Source organism: Lactuca virosa, chromosome 3, assembly GCF_052849685.1.
Source record: "Lactuca virosa cultivar CGN04683 chromosome 3, Lactuca_virosa_CGN04683_v6, whole genome shotgun sequence".
In the NCBI taxonomy this organism is placed as follows: domain Eukaryota; kingdom Viridiplantae; phylum Streptophyta; class Magnoliopsida; order Asterales; family Asteraceae; genus Lactuca; species Lactuca virosa.
Window position 1 is genome coordinate 72,869,631 of NC_136428.1, and position 22,275 is coordinate 72,891,905.

General features: G+C 35.9%; 1 protein-coding gene and 2 long non-coding RNA genes across 5 annotated transcripts; 2 read left to right on the forward strand and 1 right to left on the reverse strand.

The window, feature by feature from the left end:
- The first annotated feature begins 12,761 nt into the window (after positions 1-12,761).
- LOC145165947 (uncharacterized) lies at positions 12,762-13,947 on the forward strand. Of its 3 annotated transcripts, none has more exons than XR_013740241.1 (3): positions 12,762-12,824; positions 13,019-13,119; positions 13,227-13,947. It is a non-coding gene; the product is annotated as an uncharacterized LOC145165947 (long non-coding RNA). The 3 variants fall into 3 exon arrangements; XR_013740240.1 differs by having other exon boundaries at positions 12,772-13,119; positions 13,227-13,805; positions 13,908-13,947; XR_013740239.1 differs by having other exon boundaries at positions 12,772-13,119.
- A 4,360-nt stretch (positions 13,948-18,307) lies between these two features.
- LOC145163663 (tetrahydrocannabinolic acid synthase-like) lies at positions 18,308-19,912 on the forward strand. The gene has a single exon (XM_079082466.1). The coding sequence runs from the start codon at positions 18,308-18,310 to the stop codon at positions 19,910-19,912; it is 1,605 nt and encodes a 534-aa protein (XP_078938592.1).
- Positions 19,913-20,195: 283 nt separating this feature from the next.
- On the reverse strand, positions 20,196-21,694 carry LOC145162388 (uncharacterized). Its single transcript, XR_013739070.1, has 2 exons — positions 20,934-21,694; positions 20,196-20,516 (listed from the first exon to the last, which is right to left on the reverse strand). It is a non-coding gene; the product is annotated as an uncharacterized LOC145162388 (long non-coding RNA).
- Between the last annotated feature and the right edge of the window lie 581 nt (positions 21,695-22,275).

Genomic DNA, 22,275 nt, shown 5'->3' on the forward strand with positions numbered 1-22,275 from the left:
AGGACAACTTTTCCAAACTCTATGTACTTAATACACCTGTACAATCGACATTTACTTCTTACATTTTGAAAAATAACCACTCAATTTCACATTATTTTGTTACAAGTTGTACTTGTATTAAACTTCTTATGAGATATCAAATTCATGTTCATTCTTGATATCTTACAATCATTTCATCTTTTAATCTTTATAGTAAAAGATGCCTCCGCGTAAAAACCGAACCAACTTAAGATGTTAACGTCAATATTCTGCCTTAATAACTTAAATGCTTTTACAGTTCTATAGAATCGTAGCAGTTATGTAGGTTGAATCATCGAGAACAGTATAACAAAACGAAAAACTTACAATCGCATGAACTTCCGGGATTCAAACTCTTCATTATGAGGTGACGGAGATCAGTGTAAGAATCGGAAGTAAGACGACACAGAAATTCAATATACCTACGAAGGAGAAGGACACCCTATAAATACCAGGAGAGAACAAATCATTATCACCCATAATAGAACGGAGAACAGAGGAGAACCACGCGTGTTTCATGTGAAGTGTTTGAGTGCCTTTTCGTCACAGTAATAACTAATAAACAATGCAACTTAGTGAGTTAATGAATACATTACTCACATTAGGATTCGAACTTATCGTCTTTTCCTGTATTGGCTAATAACAATAATTCGGATCACGAAATCTCAATCGAGAGTGATTACTTCTCAAATTCATAAGTCGATTTATTGTAGACTCTATTATGAATTACTTTCAAATCTTTTCGAAAATTGAATCATAGTATCCACCAACCAAAGATAATTTCGTTCGGATGACACTCGTCTGGTAACCATTCTAGAAACTTCATTCTACTTTTTTACCAGGACTGCATCATAGGGATGTAGGTCAAATCTTTGAGATCAGTATGACGAAACAAAAAAATATATTAATATAAATTATTAGAATACATCTAAAGCCAACCATAATCGCTCACGAGCCCATTTTCTCATTTTGTAACAGAATCATGCCTCCGAAGAAACGTAACCAACCCTTCGCTAAAACACAAATCCTTCAGATAGATGCGGCTACGTTTCAAGTTGCAGTCACATCAGCCGTAGCAGATGTCATGGCTCACCTTAATGATAACAACGCAAACGTTAGTGGGAATGTGATCGGCAATCCCGATCGTGATGATAACCAATTTCAGCAACAAGTGCCTACTTGTAAAGACACTCTGAAACTCAAACCTAATATTCTGAAATGAAAGTTCAAGAACAAGAAAGGGAGTTATTCAACTCAAGGACCTACAGAAGGGCAACAAGTTGGGGCAGTCAATACCCCCATCAGCCCTGCTATCCCAACACCGACCACGCCGTACTTAGGAAACCTCCCACACTGCAGCAAGTGCAACTACCATCATCATGGAGTCTTCCGAGTACTGCATTGCAATAGATGCAACATAAAGGGGCACACCGCCCGTTTCTATAGGACTCCGGTCAAATTCATTACTTCAACTACCAACGTTGGAACAAGTCCAATATGTCATCTTTGTGGTGAGAAAGGACATTACAAGAGGGACTATTCAACAAAGAAGAACGACGGGGGAGCAGGAGGAATTTGACCCCAGAGAATGGGGAAACATAAAAGAACCCTGCTATAGTTTGGTACGCTTCCAAACCCCAATAATTTAATTATAATTATAATTACTCTCTCATTCGAACCAAATCACAGCATTCATATAAAACTGAGAACCCTATCAGGTAAGCTATGATGGCTTAGTGTAAGCATTAGGGACATTTATAATTTAGATTTGTAGATTTAAGGTGAGTAATCCCGCCTCATTCCCTGTTCCTTGTTTGGTTGTGGATTTAGGCAGGGTTACTCAGTCAACTGTCTTACCAATCTTAATTATACATGACTTGTGTACACCAAGCAATGATAGAGAGTCCTAGTAGGAATCATTCCGTGAAAGTTCATAGTTTCAAATTATCAGAACCCTGGTATTAGTAGTATCCGCCAATTTTGAATTAAAAAGGGGATTTGTAGCAAAATAACAGAATAAAACTGAAGGCGCTGAAAACTCATGTAAATAGAATTGCTCATCATCCTAGTAATCATATCTTCCAGAATAACTTAGTATCTACTTCGTTGAGAAGTTCCGACATCCTCATCCGACATGGTTTGGCTTGATCCCTACCATGCAAAAGAACTTTTTCCTTAAACAACTGTCAGATGAAATCCTTCAAATCCATAACGCAAACCTTTATACCATCTCTCACTTCAAAACTTCAGAAGTACCCATGCGAGGGGTACCACACCTTCTAGCCGGATCAATAGATAGAAAACTTGAAACAGAAAGCACCAAAGAAGTCTCAGAAGTCAGTAACCATCCGTAGCATACCCAAGAGATCTCCGAGGAAGACCACTTGTACTACAGGTCATGTTCAAGAATAGAGTATATGAACTCATTAGGTTAATCTATCGCTGCTAGTTGTATATGCAAGAGTGGCATATAATTTAGACTCAACAAGATTTAGGATGTGTGATTCTGTCCTACTTCATGTTCCTTGTCTGGTTGTGGACTTGGGGCAGAGCCACCCAACCGAAGGTTTTGTCGATTTAAATTATATACAACACGTATACATGAGGTGAGGATGGATGAGCCAATGATGAGTCTTATCAAGAACTTCAGAGCAAAAGCCTGCATGCTTACTATAACAACCGGAGATACCTGAGTGGGAGCGGTAGCGGATTGAAATGGGCTTAAAAATCAAGTTACCAAGGCAACAGGTGGAGTTGATACCATTTTGGGTGATCGTCGACAGGTTAACCAAATCCGCACACTTCCTACCAACAGAGGAAACAGACAAGCTGGAGAAACTGACAAGAACCTACATTAGGGAGATTGTGTGACTGCATGGTGTACCAATATCCATTATCTCGGACATAGATAGTAGATTCACCTCGAGGTTCTGGAAGTCACTACAAAAATCTTTAGGAACGAGACTAGACATGAGTACCGCCTACCACCCACAAACCGACGGACAGAGTGAGAGAACCATTCAAACCTTAGAAGATATGCTAAGAGCTTGTGTGATCGATTTTGGTAAGGCTTGGGATACCCATTTACCATTGGTTGAGTTCTCGTACAATAATAGCTATCACACTAGCATCAAGGTTGCTCCATTCGAAGCTCTCTATGGTCGTAAGTGTAGATCACCTCTGTGTTGGGCTGAAGTGGGTGACACGTAACTAGCTAGAGGACAAGTACCCAACAGCACTCTCACTGGCCCGGAAATCATAAGGGAAACTACCAAGAAGATTGTCCAAATCCGAGAACGATTAAAAGCTTCAAGAGACAGACAAAAGAGTTATGCGGACAAAAGACGGAAACCCTTGGAATTCCAGGTTGGGGACCGAGTACTATTAAAAGTCTCACCCTGGAAGGGTTTAATACGTTTTGGAAAAACGTGGGAAACTAAACCCGAAGTATATCGGACCATTCTAGATCCTTGTCAGGATTGGCCCGGTAGCATACAAACTTCGATTACTACAGGAACTCAATAACGTACATCCTACCTTTCATGTGTCCAACTTAAAGAAGTGCTTATCCAATGAGACCCTCGCCATCCCTCTGGACTAAATTGAAATCAACGAGAGTCTCCACTTCGTAGAAGAGCTAGTAGAAATCATGGATAGGGAAATTAAAAGAACAAAACAAAGTCGCATACCCATTGTGAAGGTCCGTTGGAATGCCAAGCGAGGACCTGAATACACCTGGGAGCGCGAAGATCAGATGAAACAAAAGTACCCGCATCTTTTTCCTAGTCCATGAATTCTATCTTAGATTAAATTTCGGGACGAAATTCCCTCTAACGGGGGGGATGATGTGACAACCCGATATTTCAAGTCAATATAATGACCTAAAGTCAACTATGGTAATCTACTTTTGATATAATAAATATATCGTCAAAAATGAAATGTTCAAAAGTCTCAATTGGGTTGCATAAAATGATAGATATCGTGTCAAGATTTTTAGAAATATAAAGAACACTCAAATCCGAGTTATAACGAAGAAGTTATGACCAATCAAAGATCCGCGTCAAAACTGGTAAAACACTGTTAAGCGTAAAAAGTGAAATTTCAATAAAATACTTTTTAGCCCTAGGTATCTAAATGAAAGTCGTAGATTATGTTAAACCGTAAACGTACATAAAAAGAACGTCCAAATCTGACTTCGTATGAGGAAGTTATGATTTTTCTAAGTTTCGGATACGGCAGTAGACAGCTAAAAACTCGAAATAGAGATCGAGCGACTTTTAGCCGACGCAACCTTAACGAGAATCGAAGATCCCGATAATAGTAGTACAACGGTGAAAAGACAGACGAAAACGGACGTCGGATGAAGAAGTTATGAATTTTTAACGAACTTTTCCAGTCCCGACCCGTTAAAAATATAATTATAAAAATAAAGTCAAAATTAGCCGACGAAGTCTAAATAAAAGTTGTAGAGTATATTCTCACCTACGTGTGGATATAAAGAACGTCGAAAATGGAGCACGTATGCGAAAGTTATGAAGTTTTGAAGTTTGAGGCACGCATACCAAAGCTTATCCGAAGAGTACGCCCAGCGTACCCAATGTACGCCCAGCGTACTGCTTGTAGAGGGAGTACGCCCAGCGTACTCTGAAGTTACGCCCAACCTAAATTGGGGTTTCAGCCCCTATAAATAGGATGTGAGGGCTGCCCGGGTTTGGTTGCTTTACTCTCATTCCTTTCACCTTAAAACACCTCTCAAGCCCCTCTAAACCACCCCGAAGCCCCGGTAACACCCCTAGCACACGACGCAAGTCCCGACGCCCGAAGTTCCCGAGAAAAACAGTATTTCCAGTCGAAGTACTGCCCGCGTGAAGCCCAGTTTTTCACCAGAAACCCGCTGTTTCGTCAAGAACAATCCTTCCTAGAAACGAAACGTTGTCCGATTCACCACTTATCAAGTGAGTTCATACCCCTACATTTTCACATCTTTTTCATGTTTTAGGGGGGGGGGGGGGAATACAAGTGAAATACAAGAAAAACTTACGTTGAAATACTTATAAGTTCAAATGTTTTACCTACATCTTATGTATAAATGTTAAATACATAAAATAACGTAACTACTAAAGTTAAAGACTACTTTTCATGCAAGGTTGGTAATACACCAAGGTTTTTCATCCTAACGGAACACCCTTTTTAAAACTATAATAGGTATAGTTACGAGATATTCATGATATTTTTACATACTATAATCAAAAAAGGAAATACTTATATTCACAAGGAAAATGGACTTTTCATACGTAAACCTGTGATACCAAATTTTGTGAGATATCTGAATTCATCGAACCGTTCAGTTCGCAGATTAAGTCCTGTTTTATAAGCCATAATCTCTTGTAGGGAGAGCGTGATATTTGTGTATAGATCTATATGGGACTGACAATCCCGCACCTAAACTGTTAGCTACAGTTAGACCGGCAGGTCTGGGATGACAAACGTCATATCATTCCAACGCCTGACGAACGTTGTTACAGGCAGTCTGGGTCAATAGCACGGTTATAAAAACTCACATGGGTATTAATACATCTCGGTTTACGGGGCTGTTAAACGCCTTAGTGATTATATGTACTTATATAAATCTACTTATACTATTTCAAGTATGGAAAACACTTATGCATTCAGTCTTTGGAACCTTTTCAAACTACCACACATATATGGAAAATATTGGATTTTCTAGGAACAAACTCGGTTATTTTACACCAAAAAGGATTCTATTCTTAAACAAAAACGCTTATGAACTCACTAACTTAATTGTTGACACTTTTTCAAAACTACTTGTATTTCTCAGGGATTCAGTAATACAGGTAAATCATCAGCTTTTGGAGAAGGGACGCTAAGACGCCAGTCTAAAAACTTATTAACTCATCATATTGTAATTTATTTTGAGACATGTATTGTATCCAACAATGTAACTTTTAAATTATATTTATGATGGTTGTGTTTACTTTCTTTACAAATATTCAACTATTATGATACTACGTGAAGTCACCCACCCCCGAATGTTTCCGTCATCCTGGTTTGGGGGAGTGACAAAGAGTGCTAATGATCACTGTAGGAGAGTCTACCCCAGAACCACCTGAGAACAGCGGTACGTTTCCCAACTAAATCCTAACCATAATAATTTCTTACTCGTCTAAACAAGCACATAGTTTATGTAGAGACTAAATACTCTTTCTGGTAAGCTATAATGACTTGGTGTAAACATTAGGTCCATATATAATTAAGGACCAATAGACTTAGAGTGCGTGATTCTGCCTTATTTCCTGTTCCTTGTCTGGTTGTGGATTTAGGGCAGAGTCACTCAGTCGACTGTCTTATCAGCCTTAATTAGATATGACTTGTAGACACCAATCGATTATAGAGGGACTGGATATGGACCATAATATCAAGTATCAGTTACCAGAACAATCTTTCAGTTAATACAAACGTAAGGCAATGCAAAACTATCGTAGTAGTAATATCAGAATCAAAACAGAAAGCACCAGAAACATACACCCAGATGCACCGATGTTCTAACAAAGCACTCTTTTCGAACTAACTTAACATGCAATTCCACAACGTCATCCCGCTTAGTCCGACTGATTCTACGTTATACCAAACCCACATGTCACCAAAGAGACCCTTTTTGCCTTAAACCGACCGAATAACAAAACTCTTGTCACTCATAACGACAAACTAGATGCGAACCTCGAAATTTCATTTCGCTTCAAACCCCCGAAAATACTCATGCGAGCAGTATGGTATCCACCCGTAACCTTCCTTAAGCACCCTCAGCGGACCATTTTGGAAACACCACTCGCGCAACAAGTCAAGTTCAAGCACAGAGGCTAGGGACGGATACGGTTAGCCTATCGATGTTAAATGTACACGCGAAGGTGGTATATAATTAAGATCCTACGGTCTTAGGATGTGTGTTTCCGCCCTATCTCCTGTTCCTTGTCTGGTTGTGGACCTGGGGCAGAGTCACCCATCCGACCGTCTTATCAATCTTAATTATATACAACTTGTGTACATGAGACAATGGTAGATGGACCAGGTATCAGTCCTACCATGAACTTCAGGACAAAGGCTGCTCAGAACTACGAAAGGGCATTCTACCAGTTGGATGAACATAGTTGACCAAACTAAACCTACACGCCCATCACAGATCAGAACAACGCACCCATCAATGATAATCGGCTGAAGCAACCAGCGAGGATCTGAATTCATTGAAAGAACGCAAAGATTTAATGGAACCAAAGTAACCGTCTCCTTTCCTTACCCTTAACTATCCACTCGGAATCCGAATTTCAGGACGAAATTCCCTCTAGCAGGGGGATGATGTGACAACCCGAACCTTTTTCCATTTCCGTTATCGAAATTCCGTTAATAAAATTTGGATTACTATTGAGCCCCGTCGAATTCCTTTGGTTTGGAAAGGCATTTTGTTATAAAATTGAGCTTCATATATGAGTCGCGACCAAAACTACGCGAAATTTCGAGTTTTCCGTCAATCAAAACAACCATTCTCGGCCGGACTTGGGTTCACGGTCGTACACTCGTGTACGACCGTACACTCGTGTACGACCGTACACTCGTTTACGGCCAACATCAGGTGGAACCCACCACCGACCACAAAAACCCCTATAAATACGAGACCCTACCCCTCATTTACACTTTTCTGACCGAACACCCTCTACTTCTCTCTCTAGACTCTCGACCGTACACCCCTAAAGCACCTTTATTCTTCCGTAAAACATCGAAAAACACCATTAGGGGTTCATTTCGGAGCATCTAGGACAGATATTCATCGATTCCAGCACTCTTGTTCTTAAGTGTACGGCCGTATACCTTCAAGCTTCATTGACCGTACACTCATTCACGGCCGTACACCTTCAAAGGTCATACACCCTTCAAGGCAGTCTACGGTCGTACACGGTTCACGACCGTACACTCCCTTTTACGGCCGTACACACTCCTTAAGTGGTACATTAGGCTGAAAACCCGCTTTCCTCGATTCAATCAAGTCCCAGTAACATTCCTTAACCGAAAGCAAGTGTTTTCCAACACTTTATTAAATGAAATCGCTAATTTAGATACATATATGTATTTAATTGTTATTAGGATTCCGTTAGGTGCCACGTACAACAACTCGAGGGTCTTCGTTTCCAGTTCATTGATTCGACGCTTGCACACGATTAACGGTGGGTTCATACCCCTATATTTTCCAAGTTTTTAATGTTTTCAGGGGGGAATACAAGTAAAAGCACAAGTAATCTTGTGTTCGAAAATATTATTTGATTTAATATATTTTCCATCATTAGTATACATCGAACGTAGAAATCAGTTTTACAAAACGTGTTAGGATACAAACCTTACAAGAGCAGTTTTCAGAACTAAGGAAACGAACTTATGAATTATGAAATAAAAGATATTATTTTATAAGGATTCATGTTAATAACAAAAAGGGTTTTCATAGTATTATTCGTGGATTCGTTGAGAGAACTACAGTGTGAGACGCCTTGTAACTAGAGTCTCCTGGAGGGAGAGCGTGAGTTTGTGTATAGATCTATACAGGAGTGACAATCCCGCAGCCTGACTATTAGCTACAGTCAACCTAGGGTGACAAACATCATTTTTCACGACGTCCGAGTACGTTGTAATGTTGATCGTCCATAGTATGGTTATAAAAATCAACAGGTGAAACAACGACTCGTCCACGTAATAATGTACTTAACAATCAGTCAACAGGGTTAGTAACTATGTGATGACTTTGTATGTACATTAGTGTAATATGAAATTAACATCCGACTTGCAGTGGGGTGTGTGATTTCCGCCTCATTTCCTGTTCCTTGTTTGGTTGTGGGCTTAGGGCAGAATCACCCAATCGACTGTTTGTTCGATCTACATTTCTATAACTCGTATGTACTAAGTGATCACAGGAGGGTATTAACAACACTTTCAGGATATAGGACTCTACGTTTTCAACTAGTTTTATTTATGTAATAAGACTACTATACCTTACTGGTGGTAGCCAAGGTTTTCAAAAAGAACAATGCTTAAACAATATAAGTATGGTAGATACTTGTACTCTTCGATTTGTAACAGATAATTCAATAACTTACACTTAGGGAAAATATAGGATTTTCCAGGATAAACATTAGTACTTTGAAATTAAGTGGTTCATTATTCAACTAACGAATATTCATTATTAATTCCATGACTCCTTAGTTTATGCATCCAGGTTACGCATGAAGAATATCCGATAGACTGTGGAATGTGTGCTTTCCGCCCCATTCCCTGTTCCTTGTTTGGTTGTGGGTTTAGGGCAGATCCACATAATTAATTGTCTATCCGATATTGGTTTATACGTAACAAGTATGAACTAAGAAGTCATAGAAGTAATAGGTTAATCATGCTTTTCATAAGAAAATATTGGATTTTCTTGAGGAACAATATCAATAGACATCAAAGGACCAATACAGTTAACTTTGTAAGTATCTAGTGAATACTTCAGGATTATGTACATGAGGATCCGACAACCAGTGGAATGTGTGGCCTCCGCTTCATTTCCTGTTCCTTGTTTGGTTGTGGGCTTGGGGCAGAACCACATAATCGATTATTTGTTCGATCTGGATTGTATATGATTTGTATACACTAAGTACTCGCAGGAAGAACTTGTAAGAATCATTTTTACTTAACTACATCATAAAATATAAGATTTTCTGGAGAAACATAATGCACTTTTCGAAAGAACAAAGAACAGTTTTCCAAAACAAAACGCTTATGAACTCACCAGCTTTATGTTGATACTCTTTCAAAACCTACTTGTATTCTCAGGACATTAGTAGATAGGTACACACACCGGGTTCAAGAAGATGGAGCATAGTAGTTTGAGTCTTAACTTGTTATTTACTTTTGGAGTCAATCGTGTATGATTCAAATATAATGTAAACATTATACTATTAATACAATGGTTGTTGTTGCTTTGATTACTATTATTCAATTTTTGTGATACTGTACATGACGTCCTCCGCCCCCGAACGTTTCCGCCGTTTCGGTTTGGGGGTGTGACATTTTTACCCCTGTCAATGCTTCTTTCCTACCTATTTGGCAAGCGCATGTCCAAAACATTAAGTTCCTTAAACCCTCCACTCGTAAACCATCAGTCATTGTGACACCTGTGGAAGAGACCCTTATCCAAACGACTCTATACTGCGCCAAGAAACATGGCTATGAAATCAGGATCAGGAGCGGGGGACATGACTTCGAGGCCCTTTCGTACTCTGCTGATGTTCTTTTTGTTATGATTGATTTCACCAAGATGAGGTCTGTAGATGTGGACGTAATAAAAAGGTCCGCTTGGGCCAAACAGGGGTTGTGCTTGGTGACCTCTATTACAGTATTTCTCAAAAGACAGATACCTTGTATTTCCCTGGTGGTTTTTGCCCTATCGTGGGTCTTGGTGGGTACTTAAGCGGTGGTGGCTATGGAAACCTAATCAGGAAATACGGAACTGCTACTGATAATATTTTGGATTTTCGCTTCATTGATGTCAATGGAAATATTCTCGACAGGAAGTCAATGGGAGAAGATTTGTTTTGGGTTATCCGAGGAGGTGGTGCTTCTAGTTTTGGAATCGTTCTTGCATGGAAGCTGAGATTCGTTCCCGTTCCAGAAATAGTAACCGTCTTTATACTAAATAAAACGTTGGAACAAGAGGCAACTGAAATTTTCCATAAATATCAATGCGTTGCACCAACTATTGATAGAAATCTGCACATAAGAACTCAGGTGTTTGGAGAATATATCGTAAATACCACAAAGAAAACCATACGGATTATGTTCGAAGGAATTTATCAGGGTACAAGAGATACATTGCTTCCATTGTTGGACGAAAATTTTCCGGAGTTGGTGTTACACAAGAGATTTGTGAAAAATCAGAAGCATCTAGTCAACCCTTGTGTTTTGGGGCTTGCCAAGCTCCACCCCGATTGAGATTCTCACAAATCGATCTGCCATAGACAAGTTGAACAACCAAGTTAAATTTGACTATGTCCGCACACCGATCCCCATAAGTGGGCTCAGAAAGATCTAGAGAAATTTTTTCGAAAATGAAGAAGCAACGCTTCTAATGATCAATCCTTTTGGTGGAAAGATGGTTGATTTTCTAGAGACAAAAATTCCGTATCCTCATAGAGCTGGGGTGTTGTACCAGGTGCTCGAGACTGTTAACTTTTTCGGCTCGAGACTGTTAACTTTTTCGGTCAACCTTCAGACACGACCCCTACGTCGCTTAAGAGGATAGCTTGGTTGCAAAGCTTGGAAATTTTATTGACACCTTATGTATCAAAGAACCCGAGGGAGGCTTATGCCAACTATGTGGATCTAGATTTTGGTGTTGGAAGTTCTAATTATGAAGAAGCAAGTCTTTAGGGGGAGATGTACTGGAAGAGGGACAATTTCAAGAAATTGATTCGAATCAAGGCCAATATTGATCCGGAGAATTTCTTTAGACGTCCACAAAGTATCCCGGTTTTCTCAACATCACTCTCCGACATGTGAAGCTCTTTGGTTGCAGAAAGATAAAAAATACGAATTTTCTTCATTTGTTTCTTTTTTTTCCTTTGAAACCAGCGGACAGTCTATTTTCACATAACATCAACTTTATTGAACTATTCAGTGAAAAAATAAAGTTTTTATTCCTTAAATAAATGTCTTACATTAGGTATTATACTTTTCTGTTAATGTATTTTTAACTATTTTGTCCTTTTTAGATTTCAAGCTTTTTAATTTTGGATGTCTCGACATTTTGTATATATCACCTTTTTATCATGATTTTTTTGTTAATTTTCGATGATAATGAAATTATAAAGACAATATTTTGCATAAACTCTTATTATTTTGCACAAATGCCTTAATATCATTTTGTACCCCTTGATTGATACATACATACTTAATCTTTTATCAAAACATATATGAATTAAGTACAATAAAAAAAATCAATCATAAGAATTAATAAATTATAAAGACAAAAAAATTGCAGTTTTTAATTTAAAAAAACTACTCATAGGGTTCCAATTTATATCGCTCACGAACTATAATACTATTTTTATTACATGACTCTTGACGAAATTATATATTAATTTTGATGGTTATTTTGTAAAAAAAATACATTCCTAAATAAGCCCAATTAAATCAAATTGAAGTAGTGCACTTCACTATCATACAATTCAGAGTTTCTTAAAACTTGATATTGAATTTTGTGTGCAGGGCCTACAAGATACATTCGAATTGAAGGATGAACATCATCCGACCACTAACAAATCGTTTTTCCTTCATCTTCTACAATTATATTATATAATACAGTACAATGCATGAATACATTGCATCCTTTATGCAGGGGTAGCCATTTACAAACAAGGTGAGTCCTAGAACCTACCTAATTTTTTTATTTTATATACTAGTAGTATTTGTATAGAAAAAAAAATTAGAAACTACTTTAAAAACAAATTAGGACCTACATAATACTATTTGACAATATAAAAAAACAAATAAATAAATAAATAATGGAGTAATTATACTTAAATTTCAAAGCAAAGTTAATACTTTCAAAACTATCACACATGGAAATAAAGAGAGTTAGAATTTATTTGATGTTAAAAAAATAAATTATTAATATTCCTAAGGTCTGGGAGTCAATAACCGCCTCCCCGATTTCAACCGTACGATCTTTTTGAGATGAAATCCTCACTGCAATAACTCCATATTTACAGGTTTTTATCGGTTTCTTGCTTTCCTCCTTCTTTGCTCATCATTGATCGGTTGAAGCCCACGAATCCACTCTTCTCGATTTGATTTAACAACTGTTAAACAACTGCAACACACGATTACATTGATTGATAGAAATCAGGCAGTTTTCTTTAACTGTCCTGGCTATATAAGAGGTCGGTTTCACTTATTGTTGCAGGAATTAACAATAGAGTTTATTCGGTGCATCAACATGAAATAAATGATCTTACTACCGAGGTTTTGGAACAGAAATCGAAAAGTAGAAGGAATTAACTCGAGGTTTGCTCTTTTTTTTCATCTTCCAAATCCTCAATTTCATGTTTTTTCTTCCTTTTATAACCTCTCTTCTTGTCTGCGTCTTCTGCAATCGATTTTTTTTATTGCAGATGACAATGGAATTAAATTACTCCCATTTTGCAAATATGCATCTCTCTCGCATATCTTTCCTGCATTTTGAATCCCTTATTGGTTCCTTTTGAATAAATTGAAAAGGGGAGGAGGACATCACAACGCACGTAAGGTATTCGATGAAATGTCCTCAACAAATGTATTTTTTTTGCCTCCCCTTCCGACCCAGTTTTGAACTCTTATTGTTTTCTTAAGTTTTAATCTTTTTTGAGATTCAAGTGTGGGTTTGAACCTCAGGTGAGGGAGGATTAACAACCAAGAGATCGGTTAGGAAGCACATTTAAGTAACATCGGTTCTCATATTCTTTCTATACATGGTTATTCACACAAATGTTAACTGATAGATGCTTTTTTTTTCTGTGTCCTAATCAACTCAGGGACTTCAAATTCAGAATTTTTTTTTTTTTTTGAAGTTTTTATATATAGCTTGTATTGTGTTTTTCTAAATTGCTTATGAACCCATCAAATGTGAGGATGGTGTTGCTCTTATTTACACAAGTGGGACCACTAGGAATCCAAAAGGAGTAATGCGTATACATAGTAATCTTTTGCATCAGGTACAAATGTCTCTTTATCTCCTTTCAATTGATCAAATTTTCACGTTTATTATGCTTATATACCATTTTAGGTTCATAATTTGTGAAACATTGTCCCTACAGGGCATGGGGTTAGATTTTTAAGCATGTTTCCACCTTGGCATACATATGATTTTGTTTGTGAGTATTTTATACTTTCTTTGGGAATTAAACAAATATACACAAACATGAAATACTTAAAGGTAATTTTTAATCCTATTTGGAATTTCTTAAATCCAGAAAATAGATATTGTATCACCAATCTTTTTGTGATTTAAATTTTTAGTTATTTTCGTTGTAACATGATTTACAATATTTGTCCCTCTACTAAATAAAGTTAAAAAAGAGAAGTTGAAGTCCTTGGATTGATATGTTCTGATGGTAACAGTTTTGGGTTTTAAATGGCAGATCTTTAATCAGTTAGTTTTATTATGAAACATAATACTTAGAGGATTGATTTTGATAATAGTTTTTTAATGTAGATTTATGGAAAAATTGTTGTTATAGAAAATGAGGAACAAGAGTATTATGGCTTATTCTCTGCATTAAATATTGACAACTATATCATTTATTCAAATAAAGTGATAGAGTATAATTTACGGAATGTTAAATGTTATATGGATTTAATTTTAATATATCATCAATGGAAATTGTTTTCTAAATCATGATTGATTTATTTTAAATTGATTATGAATATAAGTGCTAGCTTTTATGTTTGTTCTTATTTATTTGATGTTCACAAGAACTTTGCATTAGACTTGGCGCAACTTTGAATAATTTTGGTATATTATCAATGTAATTTGATGTATATCTTTCAATTATATGAAATATCAAATAATGACATTTCATTACTATTATGATAATTTAGTTTATATATTGCATTTTTACTAATGTTAACGGTCTTATTTTTTTCTAATAACCGTAAAGCTTTTAGTAATTGTACTTTTTACAAATGTCCTAATATCTTATAATTTTTTATCTTACTTTATAAATTTTCATAACTATGCTATTTTCAAGATTGACCATCTTAAAGAAGGAACTTGGATGACACTAATGAGAATCAAAAAATCAAATATAATTAATAAAAATTAAGAACACATATTAAAGAAGGAACTTGGATGACGAACGTGATGTTGCAAAGGGTGATGTTGTTCGAACGTGATGCTGCAAAGGGTCTGAAGAAAACATAATGTACAAACAGCAGCACATGATTTATTTATAACTTTCAATAATGATTATGGAAAGGATATCAAATTTTGAATTCTTTGATTCTTTGAAATTGAGCGACAATATCTGTAATCTTGTAGATATGTTTCATATAATAGATGTGAATTGAAAAAACATACGAAATGTGTCAGCTAAGAACGTGATTTTAATTAAGAAGGAACAAAATTTACTTTCAAAAATTATGATGAGGTTTAAATGAGTTGAATGCATTCCTTTTATAAATGACGTTAACATTAAATCAGTTAGTCAATCTTTCAAATTTAGTCAATATTAATTTAATTTTTTTTATTTTAGGATGACATCATCAAAATCATTTAAAGGGGTGAAATTAATCAAGGGAACACAATGAGTGACCCTGATTGTTAAAGGTGATGTCATCGGGTTTCTCTTTTAATATATATAGAGATACAGATACAGATAAACTATCAATGTTATGTAAAGCTATTCGTTAATATGGTAACATATTTGACTGTGTAGGTTGCTTTAGTTTTGGATCGAATAGTCTTTTTTTTCTAAATAAAGTCGTGTACTTTTGTTGTTGGTTTTTTCCTATTGCCTTTGAAGGTGTTTATGATCACCTCATCAATTAGGTAAATCTTTATCCAGTTTGATGGTAATAAGCTTAACGAGAATATGTAATATTATATGTGTTTCTCTCGAGAAAAAATAGGAGTTGGTAAACATTGTTTTGGAACTGCAGCTTAAAGAATGAGAAAAAACGACTAAATAATGTTAAAAAGGAGAAGTTTCAGTCAACTATATGCAAATTAATTCCATGGAGGCAAGTCATATAAAGGAGAGAGGACAAGAAGAAATGTCTCAAGAAAGGTGCATTATGTTTTAAAATTGATAAATTCAATTTGACACCTAATTAGTATGTTTGCAGCTTTACTGTAACAAAACATTTATTTGATTATAATAACATCAAGCTTTTATGGTTATAATAACACTCTACTTTATGTTGAGACTTTATAAAAATCGGACATAAAAGAAAGAAATTAAAGTATGATGTTATAATATACAACTATTTGAAGGTCAATTGTTATTTTATAGTTTACCCTAAATATAAACAACTTTATATATGTATGATATAACAATAATTGGACAAATGATCGATATAATTAAAAAAAACAATTTCATAATACAATATATAATGGAAACAAATTACAAAATGATGATATACAATATAGTAAAATCAATCATTTTTTATTACAACGGTCAACCGTCCACCGGACGGTTATAACACTAGTTATGAATGGTTATTAGGAAATTTAAAAAACAACACAACTCTTTTCATATTGTTGGTTGTACAAAATGGTTGTTGCAAATGAACTCTTGAGAGAGAGAGAGAGAGAGAGAGAGAGAGAGAGAGAGAGAGAGAGAGAGAGAGAGAGAGAGAGAGAGACTCGGTCGTGCAAAGTATTTTTTGTTGCAAAAATCAGGTTTTAGGGTTAAGTAGACCAATTTTACTAGTTTTTAGTTGTTCTATCGGTTCGGTTGAACTCGAGTTTTACAAATCGGTCGTTTTTTTATTGTTTCGACCCGACCCAATCTGTCACATATAGCGTTGACTCTTTGGTTTTTCCGTCTTCACTTAATTAGGAACCACATGCTATTTTATTCTAGATTCGTCATTGCCTTTATGTTCTTGAGTTGACCTCATACAATCGTCCAACGAGATTGAAGGACACCAATGGTTCTCTCAACATCCTTTCTTTCATCCCCTTGGATTTTTTTTTTAAACTTGGTCCTCTTTGGGTTAATTGGATGTGGAAAACGTTTAACTATCATAGCGTTCAGGATATATACCCTCTGAAAGATAATATCATGTATTGTATATATTCACCGGAAATATGTATTCTGCATCATGCCCTTGTAATATGTCATTGAATAATTACATTGGTGTTATTGTAAGACCACGCTACCCCCAAAATATGCATGGAAATCTTAAACATCCATACACAACTTCTTCATCTAGCTCCAAAACATCCATACCAGTAGCATATAGCAGAGTAGCTATAGATTTTGTTTTTGTAGAAACTTTATGTAGCTATCCATAAATTTTCTTTTAGTGGCGCTACAAGTTATGTGTTCACTATTAGGATATACAGTTAGTTGGATGCCCACACTTCACAAGAATGTTTGCTCTTGTAACCAAGAAAGAAGCATACATAGCCATTGCAAAATTTGAGAAGTAGGTTATCATAGGTGAAATTGAAACATGAAGATTGTATATTTTGTTGTAACAATCAAAATGCAATATCCAGAGGACTAAACACAACATCCTACTGATTTATGTACCTAGCTCTATATATAGAGTCAATGGCGGATTCAATAGTGGTGGCACCCAAAAAAATCGAATAAATGTAAAATAGTAGTGGCGGTATTCAAAGGGGTTGCACCTAAAAAAAAATTTACACTTACGAACCGAATCGGAGGGGTGGCCCGGGACCCCCCGGGCTCCACATACATCCGCCCCTGTATAGAGTCTCAATGTAATTGTAAACTCCAGCCTAATATCAATAATAAATTTTTCTAGTTCGCTCGAAGTAGCACAATATATGATACCAAGTCTGTGAACCATGTAAATATTTTATCTTCTTTATTTTCCTACATTTTCCTTAATATATTGTTTGTATGTCGTTTGAATAATTAAGAATTCTATTTGGTGGAGTATAAAGTAAACTAAAAGTTCCCCGTTTACTAAAAGGATGTATTCACCAGGCACTAAGCTATAACTTGTTCACATGCTTCGATTCGATGGCATTACGTAAAATTAGGTGTGGACGTGTGGTACTGTTTTACTTTTAAAGCTATACTAAAGGCCACTAGCCCGGTGAGGGTTTTTCCACTAAAAAAACAAATATTCAATAATTATCACATGTTTTAATGAAATCACAAGATAAAAAATATATATATTTATAATCGAATTGATCTGCAATATGCCTTGTTTAAAGCCCTCTAGCTAATCCTGATGTTTAATTTGCTTAAGTGTCTTAAATTGTTGATCCGGCATTGGAGCTCGAGAAAAATAATAGTATAATGTTACATAAACTTGTTAGTCACGTTAAAAGGTAGCTCGTCAATGGTCAAAACTAAAAGGTTGAAGATATAAATATTAACCACCATATATCCTTCCTCCTTTAATCCAGGGGGTTTTCCAACACCATATGCATCCACCCTTTTTCTAACTCCATCCCTATGCTCTCTATAGGCTATATAAACTCGACAGTGCAATACATCAAACTCACCAAGACATGAAGATCTCTCTACTAAGATCTTCTCTCATCTTTGTGGTTCTAATTCTTTCATTTTCTGATTCGTGGGCAACTGCATCCTATGTTCCACGTTCTGAAGATTTCATACGTTGCATACAATCCAACTCCAACAATGTAACCTCCATATCTAAACTCATTTTCACCCCTGTGAATGCTTTTTTCCTACCCATCTGGCAAGTCGCAGTCCAAAACCTTAGGTTCCTTAAACCGTCTACTCATAAACCTTCAATCATCGTGACACCTGTGGAAGAAACACTGATCCAGACGACTCTATATTGCGCCAAGAAACATGGCTACGAGATCAGAATAAGGAGCGGGGGGCATGATGGCGAGGGCCTCTCATACACTGCTGATGTTCCATTTGTTATGATTGATCTCACCAACATGAGGTCTATAAAAGTGGACGTAGCAAAGAGGACTGCATGGGTCCAGGGAGGCGCTACGCTAGGTGAACTCTATTACACCATTACTCAGAAGTCCGACACCTTGTTTTTTCCGGCAGGTCTTTGCCCCGGGGTAGGTGTTGGCGGACACATGGGCGGTGGTGGCTATGGAAACCATATGAGGAAATATGGTACTGCTGCTGATAATGTTCTTAATGTCCGCTTCATGGATGTCAATGGAAATGTTCTCAACAAGAAGTCCATGGGAAAAGATTTGTTTTGGGCAATTCGAGGAGGTGGTGCTTCTAGTTTCGGAATCGTTCTTGCATGGAAACTGAGGTTGGTTCCGGTTCCAAAAAAAGTTACTGTTTTTGTAGTGACTAAAACTTTGGAACAAGGGGCAACCAAAATTTTCAATAAATATCAATATGTTGCACCAGCTATTGATAGAAATTTGCACATAAGAACTCTCATGTTTGGCCGATATATCGGCAACACCACTAAGAAAACTGTAGTGCTTACATTCCAAGGAGTTTATCAGGGCACACGCGACACATTGGTTTCGTTGCTGGACCAAAAATTTCCAGAGCTAGGTGTTACACAAGACATTTGTGAAGAGATGACAACACTCCAGTCCACCATTTTGTTTTGGGGTGTGCCAAGATCTACCACGGTGGATATTGTCACGAACCGATCTGCTATTCCCAAGGTTAACAGCATAAGTAAAGTTGACTATGTTCGGACGCCGATCCCTATAAGTGGGCTCAGAAAGATTTGGAGAAAAATTTTGGAAAACGATGGATCAGAGCTTTTGGGAAGCAATCCTTTTGGTGGAAGAATGGCGGAGTACTCAGAGACAGCAATTCCATATCCTCATAGAGCTGGGGTGTTGTACCAGTTGTTCAAGAATGTCAATTTTAATGGCCAAACTTCAGACACAACCCCTATATCGCTCAGGAGGACCGCATGGTTGCGAAGCTTGGAGAAGTTACTGACTCCTTATGTGTCAAAGAACCCAAGGGAGGCGTATTCCAACTATGTGGATCTGGATTTGGGTGTTGGAAATGCTACTTATGAAGAAGCGAGTGTTTGGGGAGAAAGGTATTGGAAGAGAAGCAATTTCAGGAAGTTGATTCGGATCAAGGCCAGAGTTGATCCCAAGAATTTCTTAAGGCACCCACAAAGTATCCCTGTTTTCTAGAGACCTTTATCCCACACTAGTTTAAAACACGTGTACAACACGGTTGACATATTAAAATAACATAAATAATATCAAAAAATATATCTCTAATTTCAAATTTAGTTAATTTAAACATTCTTATTAACTATTATGTCTAATTTTAAATTTAGTTAATCATAAGAAATCTTGCATAAGGAAATTGATGGTTTCTTTTGTTTTTGTTCTAAAATAACTATTTCATATTATTAGTTTGTTAAATCTAAAAAGAAGTAACTAAAAAAAGAAACAAAGTGAAACCCAATAATTGATAAATAAGTAAATCTATTTCAAAACCATTACATAGTGAAACTTAGCAATACTTAGGTGCTTAAGAGGTTAACAAATTTTGCTATTGACATCCCATGTTGACAAAAATATGTCAATCCCATCCCATAATGACGTAACTAAAAAATTTTAAAATATGATGTTAATATGAGGTCATAGAAATTTCCCATGAACCGATGCTATATTTTTCTTAATATTTAGACTTGAAAAAAAGTAGTATGCTAACTTTTCCAACAAAATCGTTTTCTTTGTTAGAGGTCTATAAACCAGGCAATAATGCTCCGTTTTCATTCTTCATCACCTGGAAAATTTGTTTTGTTCAAACCATCAAAATGTAAGATAAATTAATATACCATTTTAACTATTTTCCCATTTTAACATTTCTACTACTGTGATTAACTCTTTCACAGTTATACATTTTCCTGTTGCCCTGTTTTATCAGGAAAATTTACAAAGAAGGAAATTACAAAAAAACACAACGTACTTTCAGCATTTTATCAATTTATCCGCTAAACTGTTATTATAATAAAATTATTCATAAAAAATTGATGGGTAAACAGATAAAATGGTGAAAGTAGGTTGTCCTTTTTTGTAATTTTTCTTTATTCAAAACCTGGTAATTAGGAAAGTATGTTGCATTTGTTGTATTATACCCTATGATAGTATCTAACCTTCAGATTAATAAAATATAAAAAGAGATGGAAGAAGAAAAATGTACCATCATTTATCTAGTTGAGGGCCTTTAGGGATTTCCATCGGTGAAAAAAGTACCTTGGGAAAATGTAGCAACAACATAACAAAAAGCACCAGAAATTGGTTCTTATTAGTTAAGAGAAAGGAATTTTGGACATGGAAACAATCTGAAGTGAGCGTTTTATGGTAGTTGCTCTTATGAACTTCAAAAAACAGAAAAATACAACGTACTTTCACTATTCTAGATTTCCACTATTCTAGGTTTAGAAACTGGACTACTATGTTTTCTTATAAATTAAGCTACAATTTTCAAAGATATTATTTTAAAGAAAAGGTTAAATGGAAGAATTGCCTCTATTGCTAAAATGAGTGATATATGATGGTATTTCCTGTAAATTTCCCAACATAAAAATGGTTAAAATACTCATTTTGAGTATCATTTGGATATTAAAATAGCATCATACTTTCATGATATAAAACAACAATAATACCTACAAAACAGTTTTCACAATAAAAAATCACCATTCATCAAAATGTAAGACACGATGTACTTCGAAAAATCTACCTAATATTTATAGCAGTAAACATTCCTTTGTATTGGGTACTGCTAGATTTTTTTAGAATATAATGATGTGAAAATGATCAAAGATATCATTCACTTCATGTTCATGTAGGCATTTTATCAAACAGTTGTCATGCACATTCAAATCTATTACCAACTAAATCGATTCCATGAAAACGTATTTTTTGGTTAAAACTGAAGTTTTAAAAAAGATAAGTACAAACTGAGAATAGTCTTACCGATTGGCAAATGATGAAGAACATGGTGAGCGGTAGTGGCTGTAGATAGTCTTGGAGTTGAGGAAAGATACAAAACGAAGCTTTAACTCTAGAAAGTCTTACGATTAGTCATCATATATTGCCATCGTAGTTATCAAATTACAAAAAAAGAGGATGCATTGGTTCCTGATTTCTAGTGTATTCAAATAAGAAGGTAGAATTCAAAATTCAAATTTCCCTAATATCACTAATTAAGTTGCCGATTTATAGGATTGAACATGGAAAGTCTATTGCAATTTGAACGTAAATTGCTATTATTTCCAAAAAACATGGAATTTGAATGTTATATGAAATCGAAAATTGCATCAAGTTAGAAAAAATATCGGGGTTACATTAATATTTATGAAATTGTGATTTATTTAGTACAAAAATAAATGAATTATTCAGAAAATGACACGTGGCAGGTTAGCTTGGTAGAAAGGGGACATGTGGCACATTAAAGGTTTTGTTTATTAGAGGAGGTAGATGTCAAGCTCTTCGACTGAAATGATCCAAAGTTTGGATTTACATTTTAGTTTTTTTTTTCC